This window comes from Leiobunum rupestre, chromosome 2, assembly GCF_980474605.1.
Source record: "Leiobunum rupestre chromosome 2, qqLeiRupe1.1.hap1, whole genome shotgun sequence".
NCBI classification, from domain to species: Eukaryota; Metazoa; Arthropoda; class Arachnida; order Opiliones; family Sclerosomatidae; genus Leiobunum; species Leiobunum rupestre.
In genome coordinates this window covers 88,558,517-88,567,091 of record NC_143385.1, presented here as the reverse complement: position 1 = coordinate 88,567,091, position 8,575 = coordinate 88,558,517, and the positions used below count along the sequence as shown (strand labels likewise).

Here is an 8,575-nt window from a genome sequence, read left to right as displayed (position 1 = left end):
AATGGCCGAAGCAAGCTCTAATAACAACCAGTTAAAGAAATTAAAAGCGGTGAGAGCACCGGTTAGAGGAAGTATAACCGCAGCGGTGAATACGCTGAATACACTGCTGATGGCCGATTCGAACGACCTAAGGACAGGAGAAGTGGAGGATCAACTAGCCATTCTAGCGCTAAAAGAAGAAGATCTACGACTTGACGGACGCCGACGATGACGATTTGAGTAAGGAATGCGAGGCCGTGGAAAAATACAGACAAGATATCCTGAGTGTGAAGATGAAGGCAAAAAGAAAGCTACGGGAAGCCGGAGTGGTCCCAGATGACAACAGTAGCTCAGTTTGTTCAACCGTATCAAGTGCTGACATTACAAACTTAATAAACGCAGCGAACTCGGACTCTAAATTACCAACCCTGATAATAAAAAAGTTCAGCGGTGACGTAACGCAGTTTAAGGGATTTTGGAGTCAATTTGAACAAATGGTAGAAAGTAAAAAGAGCCTAAAAAAGGTACAATTATTTTTCTACTTGCAATCGTATTTAGAAGGTGAAGCGTTAGATATAATCTCTGGTTTACATCCTTCCGATGCAAACTACGATGAAGCGGTAAAAATTTTAAAATTAAATTATGACAGAGATGAAGTTATTGCTCAAGAGCATTTAAAACGTCTACATAAGTTGGAACCAATACTGAGTTCGAGGGATTTGGTCGCCTTAAGAAATTTTCATAATGAATGTCAGACAAATATTAGAAGCTTAAAATCGCTAGGCTATGATACAGCAAAAAATGGGGCGTTTTTGTGTCCGAAGCTAGTAGCGTGTCTCCCGAGAGAGCTTCGTCTCGATTACACAAAAGAAAGGGGTATAGCTGGTGATCTAGACATAGATGCGTTTATAGAGTTTTTGCGTAAACAGCTGGAGTATAGGGAAACGTGCGAATTAATGGGAAATATGCAACCAAAACAAAGCCGTCAATACGAACCATCGCGAAAGCACGACTGGCAACCCCATAAGCCCAACGTACGCGATTCGGGACCTAGGCTGAAGCAGAGGGCATCTAGCGCGTCCGTGTTCAACGCGAACACCACCGTAATACCCAAAAACATTTTTCGCATTTTTTGTAAAACAACCGCGCATCCCACCTACAACTGTAAAAACTTCACCTTAGATGAAAAGAAACGCATTATAAATGAAGCTAACCGTTGTTACATTTGCACCAGATTCGGTCACGAACAAAATGACTGTCCGTCTCCGTATAAAATCTGCAAAATTTGTAAAAAGAAACATAATTTGGCGCTTTGTCCCGAAAACGAAGCAAATAAGACCAAGCCTTCTCAAAATAGTTGGAAAGAAAAACAAGAAGTCCCTAAAGACGATAAAATAAAGGTTGGAAATAACTTGGTAGCCTGCGGTCAGACGGTCTTACTACAAACGGCCCGAGCTTTAGCGAGACATCCAGATAGCGGAAAACCGGAAGAAATTAGATGTCTACTTGACCCAGGTAGCCAAGCCAGTTTTATACTGGAAGATATCTCTAGAAGATTGAACTTACCTCTGATAGGAGTCTGTCCTATTGAGATTACTAGTTTTGGAAATGAAATTCCAAAAACCGAAGTAAGAAGACTAGTAAAATTAACTCTAGAAAACGTCTCGTATCCGAGCGAGGTCATAGAAATTACAGCAATAGAAGTACCATATTTGTGCGAGGCGGTGACCATGTCTAAATGCAAGGATGTAGAATATTTAATGATAAAAAATGGAATGCAAATAGCAGATAAACCTAGGTCAGGGAATCCAGATGACCCGAGCGTAGGATTTCTCATCGGTGCCGACCGATATTTTGACGTCGCGACGCGAATTACAAGACGATTATCCGAAACTTTAGTCGCCGTACAAACACACTTAGGATGGGCGGTTCAAGGACCGGCACAGACTGGGAAGAGCGTAAATGGTACCTACTCCGTAAGTGTCACGAAAATCAGTGTCGAAGCGCAAATGATATCGAAGGCATTAGAATCCTTCTGGACTCTAGAAGGAATGGGAATTTGCGACGCCTCGGAAAAGGATCCCACTGCGGATGAAATCCTCGAAAAGTTTAAAAAATATATAAAAATCGATAAAAATGGAAGATACAGTGTTCGATTTCCTTGGAATACAGCGAAAAGTAATCTTCCAGGCAACCTGAATGTAGCGAGGAGAAGGATGGACGGTCTGATTAAAAGATTCCAAAGAGAACCAGAACTCTACAAAGAGTACAAAGCTGTAATAGAGGGCCAGTTGGCGGAAGGGAAAGTCGAGATGGTCGAAAGTCCAGAAATTTCTCCAGAGGGAACGCACTATATTCCTCATCAAGCGGTAGTAAAACGATCAAGCTCCACTACTAAGTTAAGGGTGGTTCTGGACGGTTCTGCCAGCGGAAAGGGTTCACCGTCTCTAAACGACTGTATGGCCAGTGGTCCAAATCTAAACCCATCCGTGTTAAGTCTCCATTTATAATTCCGTGGACACAGTATTGCTGTTACAGCTGATATCGAAAAGGCCTTCCTACAAGTAGCCCTAGAGCCGGAAGACCGAAATTCAGTACGCCTCCTATGGACCGTCGAGGACGAGAACGGAAAAATAAAAGAAAACGAACACCAAGTTTTGCAGATGACGCGAGTTCCATTCGGAGCGACTCTAAAGACGCATTTCGAGAAGTACAAACATGAAGATCCAGAAACCTACGACGTTCTCAACGAACAGCTCTACGTAGATGACTTGCTAGCGGGAAAAGATGACGTTCAAGGAGCTTACCAGTTGTCACAAAATTGTTCAAAAATGATAGGAGAAGCAAAAATGCGCCTGCGAAAATGGCAAACAAATTCGTCTGAGCTCAGAAATTTATGGAAAGAAAATTCAGCGGAAAAAGACTCCGTTGTTAGGTTTGAGGGATCAGCCGAATCTGTAGAACAAAAGGTGTTGGGCTTAATTTGGAATCCTGACACCGATGAATTATCGGTAGATTTATCAAAGTTGCTGATCGTTATAGAAGCAAATCAAAATACGAAAAGGTTTCTATTAAGTACGTTAGCGCAAATCTTCGATCCGCTTGGCATTTTAAGTCCCTTCACGATAAGGGCGAAATTGATGTTTCAACGACTTTGGAAATATCAGGAAAATCTAAGAGAAGAAAAGAAGCGACTATCATGGGACGACGCGCTCCCAGAAGAAATTAGTCAACAATTCTAGACGTGGTGTCACGAATTAAGCGAAGTTAAAGAAATAAAAATACCAAGATGTATTTATCAAGAAAAATCAAAACACATCGTTGGAAGAGAGCTTCACTGTTTCACCGATGCTAGTTTAAAGGCCTTCTCAGCGGTCGTCTATTTACGATACGAGACCGATGATGAACAAATCAAAGGCGCCTTTGTTACTTCCAAAACGAGAGTGTGCCCCACAAAAGGACTATCTCTCCCGAGACTGGAGCTAATGGGGTGCCTTCTAGACGCTCGACTGGTGACTAAAGTGCGAGAGGCATACCGAAAAGAAAATATGGATATCAAAATGTGGTCCGATTCGCAGATTGCGATTTATTGGATAAATAATCCTCCGAAAGAAAACAAGCCTTTCCTTCAAAATCGTGCAGCGGAGATAAGACAGTTGGTCGAACCGGCCAACTGGATGCACTGCCCTGGCGCGGAGAATCCCGCCGATTTGCCATCACGGGGAATCAAAGCCAAAGAATTACGTGAAAATCTTCTGTGGCTCGAAGGACCCACCTGGTTGAAGAAAGTGAAAGAAAACTACCGAGCGACAGGATAACCGAAGCCGACGCCTTCACTGCTGTAGGGGTCGACTACGCGGGCCCTCTTTTCGTAAGGAACGGGAAAAAACAAGAAAAAGCGTACGTTTGTCTCTTCACGTGCAACGTTACACGCGCTTGTCATTTGGAACTAGTTCCAACCTTGACAACCCACGAATTTCTTATGGCTATGAGGCGTATGATTGCGAGGCGAGGTATACCTTCGGTGGTGTATTCGTATAATGCAAAAACATTTAAACGAGCAAAACAGGATTTAAACTTAATGTGGGACAATATAGACGAAAAACAAGTAAAGCAATTTTTCGCGAATAAAAACATCAGGTGGAAATTCATAGTCGAAAGAGCCCCGTGGCAAGGTGGATACTATGAACGGATGGTTAAAACGACCAAAAATATTCTTCGAAAAACTTTAGGAAAAGCTTACCTAACATACTCGGAAATGGAGACGGTACTCCAAGAAACCGAAGCGGTTATAAATTCCAGGCCGATAACGTACCTGTATAACGACGCCAATGAGCCGGAGCCATTGTCGCCCGCTCACTTCTTTACAGGAAAGAGATTGACTACTCTCCCACCGCAAAATTTAAAGATCCCGACACTACCAAATACACAAGAAGAATTAGCGAAGAGGGTTCGATACAGAGAATCATTAATGAAAAGACTGTGGGAAAGATGGAGAGTCGAATATCTCTTGGAGTTAAGAACGGCACACCACATTCAATTAGAAAAGCGGAAAACAAATATTAGAGTAGGTGATGTCATGATCGTCTACGAAGAGAAAGTTCCAAAACAAGTGTAAAAGCTTGGGGTTATAGAGGAAGTAAACGTAGGGCGAGATGGAAAGGTTCGATCTTGTTTAGTCAAATTAGGAAAGAATAATGTAATAAGGCGACCAGTCCAACACCTCTACGCGTTAGAAATTAACAGATACACGAATGATTTTTAAATGTATAAATGTATGTTTTAGGAAAATACTCACGTATTTTCGCCGGGAGTGTGAAAACTCACGATATATGTTTCTTTATTTTTATTTGTTATTTTCCTAATTCTAAAAATAGCTAATATTAAAATTACTAAAGTTAAATAATTCCCTTAATAAATATAAATTAATACCTAAAACGAAACTATTTGATAAAAATATATATAATCTAATAAAATTGTATAAATTAAAATGTTCGCGTAAATATCTTATGTAACAGTGTATAAGTAACGGTCAAAATTCAAATATCAAACTTTCTCTCTCTATGCCTATGTAAGGAGCGAATTTGTTAAAGAGGATGGCGATTTGTTAAAATTATTTATCACTTTTGAAATTGTATATTTTTGTCATCACGAGAAAAAAAAACTAAAAACGATTTCTCGTGCAGTTACGACTTGGACTCTGAAAAAGAAAGGAGTGCAAGATCCGCGCTCGTGGAATTAACTAAAAATAATTTAAAATAAAATAAGTTAGGGTTAACATTTTTCAGTCGATGTTAGTACCTAAAATATAAGTCTCTCCCATTTAGAGCGCGAACCTAAAAAGTAAATAAAATAAGTAAAATAAGCACAACGGGTTACAACAGGGCCGGATATTTACTCGGTTGGGGGGTATCGAGGTATGCCTTGTGAATGCTGGCCAAAAGGAGAAGAAAGTGCAGAAAGAGTTGAGTAAGGTGTGGCCGTGATAGAAGAGGCCGCGGAACTGCATGTATAAGTGTGTCAGAATTTATGGCCCGGTGTACCGGTAAGCTTAAAACCACACCACCGGGGGGTCTATCATCATAGTGCCCTACGCCAGCGTCCACCTAGCCCGGACAGGTGGCAAATCCAGCATGGGTAGTAGTACCCTACTACTGATGGTCGCACCTCTGACGCAAGCCAATCACCCAGCAGAAGGTGCAACAATGGGACGACCAACCCCTCACTTCGCACACAGCAGTGGGATTAAGAGCGGATGCTATAGCAACTCCAGCCGACACCCTACTTACGTAGGTAGAGAGTCATACCCTTCGGAAAGAGTGTCTAAAGGGGAACGACGGGCATGTTGTACCAACTTGACAAAGAACCATGTAAGGTTCGAAACGTTGTGTCGTTGCCGCTATAGATGTTTTGTTTTAGCATCACAGCTCTTATGTTTAATTTTTAATTTTATTATTAAATATTAAATGTGTTTTAAAACTCATGAGTATTACGTTATCAAGTTATTTCACTTCAAATTCATGTTATACCAACCAATTTTTCATCCATGCGTTGAATCAACCCTTGAAATCATCCTTCTGATACTTCATTAAGGAAAAAATGTTCCTCCAAGGCCAATAACATTTAGCCGGCGCTCCTCAACCTTGGAAAATTGTCCGGCATTTTGAGCACCTTCTACAGCTTTCTTTATTTTGAGTGCCTTTGCCCTATAGTTAGGGACTTCCAATCCGTTAAGCTATGTAAAATTTTTATTGTTATTATTTATATAAAAGTACACTTATTCATACTATAAAATATGCCTTCTTCCATTATTAAACGTTTTTGCTGCACCTCCTGCACAAGCATTAAGATTTTCAACAAGCTTATTCCACATGGCGGTCCATAAATGATTACTAATTATTGATTAAGGGTACGATTATCGATAACCTAACTTATAACAGTGGGGAGAGAACTTTCAAACTCAACGCAGCAGGAGTTGTTCCAAGTCGTAAACCAGGTGGGATCGAACCCGGCTTTTCTTGCTGTGAAGTGAAAGTGCTACCACTCCACCAACCCAAATGAACATGTCGTTAACGAAATCGTAAAGAGATTTGGCATGTGAGTTACAGTCTTCCCCTGGTTTTTCGGAAATACCGAAAAAAAAACCAATTGTTGCGTCGCACTTTGGTGGCCAAATGACCTATTTCAAACTAAAGGTGACTAATCACTTTATCTTTTTCAGCTATAGTTGCAAATTTACATTGTCAGACATATAATCTATTAAATAAAAATGCTTTTATCAAAGCAGTTGGAAGGTTGATTTAAGGGGTAGTTCGGAGCTATAAAGGCGCAGATATTGGAAATGTTTTAGAATTAAAGAGTTATTTTTTGGAATTATTTTAAAAAGCAAAATATATTTCTAAAATAATTTCAATCAATTTTTCCTCACCTTTTATATATTTTAAAACCCTTTCCTTAAATTTGAGCCTTGAAACTGTAACAGTAAACTGAGAAAATTTTAAATTGTAAAGGAGTACGTGTGTTTAGATCAGAATTATGTATATTCTAATGGAAATATTTAAAATGAATTTTAAAATCGGCCGCCATGGATATAAAATAGGGCTGTGCGATAAAAAATTCAAAAGAGAAAGACATACTACGAGCTGAATTATAGGCACCATATTTTTGAAACGCTTATTTCTGGCATTGATTTTCAATGCTATAGACGCAGTGTTTCCATATGCGGGGAATTTTTCCTTATTCCGGAATTTTCAACCTTTAAAAATGCTAAAAGGGAATAATGTAATTTAAGAGGGAAAACGTGGAAAACGATGGAAATTTAATAAAAGGTCATAATAAAAGTAATGAAAGTCACGATCTAAATATCTAAAGCAACTTTTGAGGATATGTTTATGCAAAATTATTCAAATGTAAGTAATTTTGTAATATATAAAACCTTAAATTTGGATTCATTTTCAGAATTAATCTGAATATCTATATAAATTAGTATTAAGAGCGTGGGATACAAAATGGAAATTTCTAGGTCAAAAACGCGAAAAACGGGATTTTTCATTTAATGAAATTATCGTAAGAGGAAAATTTTAGATATCAAATGTGGAATCCCTGTATAGACGTCTGCTATGCTGTCATAACTGGATTCTGCAGTTTTGGTTCAAACTACTACTCGCAAAATATTATAAAATTAATTAATATGCTGTTTTATATGTTAAATTAAAATTTTTTATAAATACATATGAAATTAAATGGCCAAAGGAGTTTGCAACTTTCTATGTAAGCTAATTCTCTTAATGAATTTAATTAATTTATAAAACAGACATGTACTAAATTCTATCTATTCAAGTCTGCACTTATTATTTTAAACTTCTGGTTTAAAGTAGAATTATTCATCAGTATTTAAATTTGGCATACATCATGAAAAACTGAAGTCAAGTATCCGCTGGTAGTAAAAAAGAGTGACATTAGAGTTACATTAAAATGACCACATTTCTTTCTAGAAAGGCCTGATGAAATGTGTGCAGTTACACTGCAGTAGCCTGTTTGAATTGTTAAAGGGACTTTCAAGAAAGACCTAGTCGAATTGAAATAAGTCATTCAGTCGTAACTTTTTGTTCACAATTTACGGCAACTGAATTACGTATTTTAAATTAACTAGAGCTAGGTCTCTTGAAAGTCTTTTTAATAAAAGAAAATTCATGACTTATCTTTTCTAAGCTAAAGGACAAGACGCATTGTTCTCCTTGCACTTGCAGGCTCTCTCTATAGGTAGAGAATATCATCTGTTGATTGTGACATAGCCGCCTAGATTTAAAAACTTAAGCGCACTATAATTTAGTTTTGCGCAACCCATCCTTGGGCAGACCAAGGATAATTATTTTTAACGTCGACCCCGAGACTTCAAAAGAGGATCTCGTAAGCAGATTAATTGAATGTGAGGAGAATGAAATCACAGTCAAGTATTTTATTCACACTAAGAAAATGCTAGATAAAGAAGCAGGAAAGAATTGGGTCCTGGAGGTTCCTAATACCATTTTAAACGTTCTAAAACAAGGCAAGAAGAAGCTTCGTGTTGGGTGGCAAATACATGGTTGGAGGGAGT

The 8,575-nt window shown here is 38.7% G+C and overlaps 2 protein-coding genes across 2 annotated transcripts; both read left to right on the top strand.

Annotated features, from left to right (window-relative positions):
- The first annotated feature begins 272 nt into the window (after window positions 1-272).
- On the top strand, window positions 273-3,797 carry LOC149960284 (uncharacterized). The gene is made up of 3 exons (XM_090167430.1): window positions 273-2,475; window positions 2,518-3,054; window positions 3,283-3,797. The coding sequence occupies exons 1-3, from the start codon at window positions 273-275 to the stop codon at window positions 3,795-3,797; spliced, it is 3,255 nt and encodes a 1,084-aa protein (XP_090023556.1).
- Window positions 3,798-3,961: 164 nt separating this feature from the next.
- LOC149960283 (uncharacterized) lies at window positions 3,962-4,597 on the top strand. The gene has a single exon (XM_090167429.1). It carries the CDS (start codon window positions 3,962-3,964, stop codon window positions 4,595-4,597), a length of 636 nt encoding a protein of 211 aa, XP_090023555.1.
- The last annotated feature ends 3,978 nt before the right edge of the window (window positions 4,598-8,575 follow it).

Coding starts and splice junctions, on each gene's coding strand:
- LOC149960284 (XM_090167430.1), top strand. CDS start 273: ATGAAGGCAAAAAGAAAGCTACGGGAAGCCGGAGTGGTCCCAGATGAC. Junction 2,476..2,517: donor TCTAAACCCATCCGTGTTAA/GTCTCCATTTAT, acceptor TTGCTGTTACAG/CTGATATCGAAAAGGCCTTC. Junction 3,055..3,282: donor TACGAAAAGGTTTCTATTAA/GTACGTTAGCGC, acceptor GTATTTATCAAG/AAAAATCAAAACACATCGTT.
- LOC149960283 (XM_090167429.1), top strand. CDS start 3,962: ATGGCTATGAGGCGTATGATTGCGAGGCGAGGTATACCTTCGGTGGTG.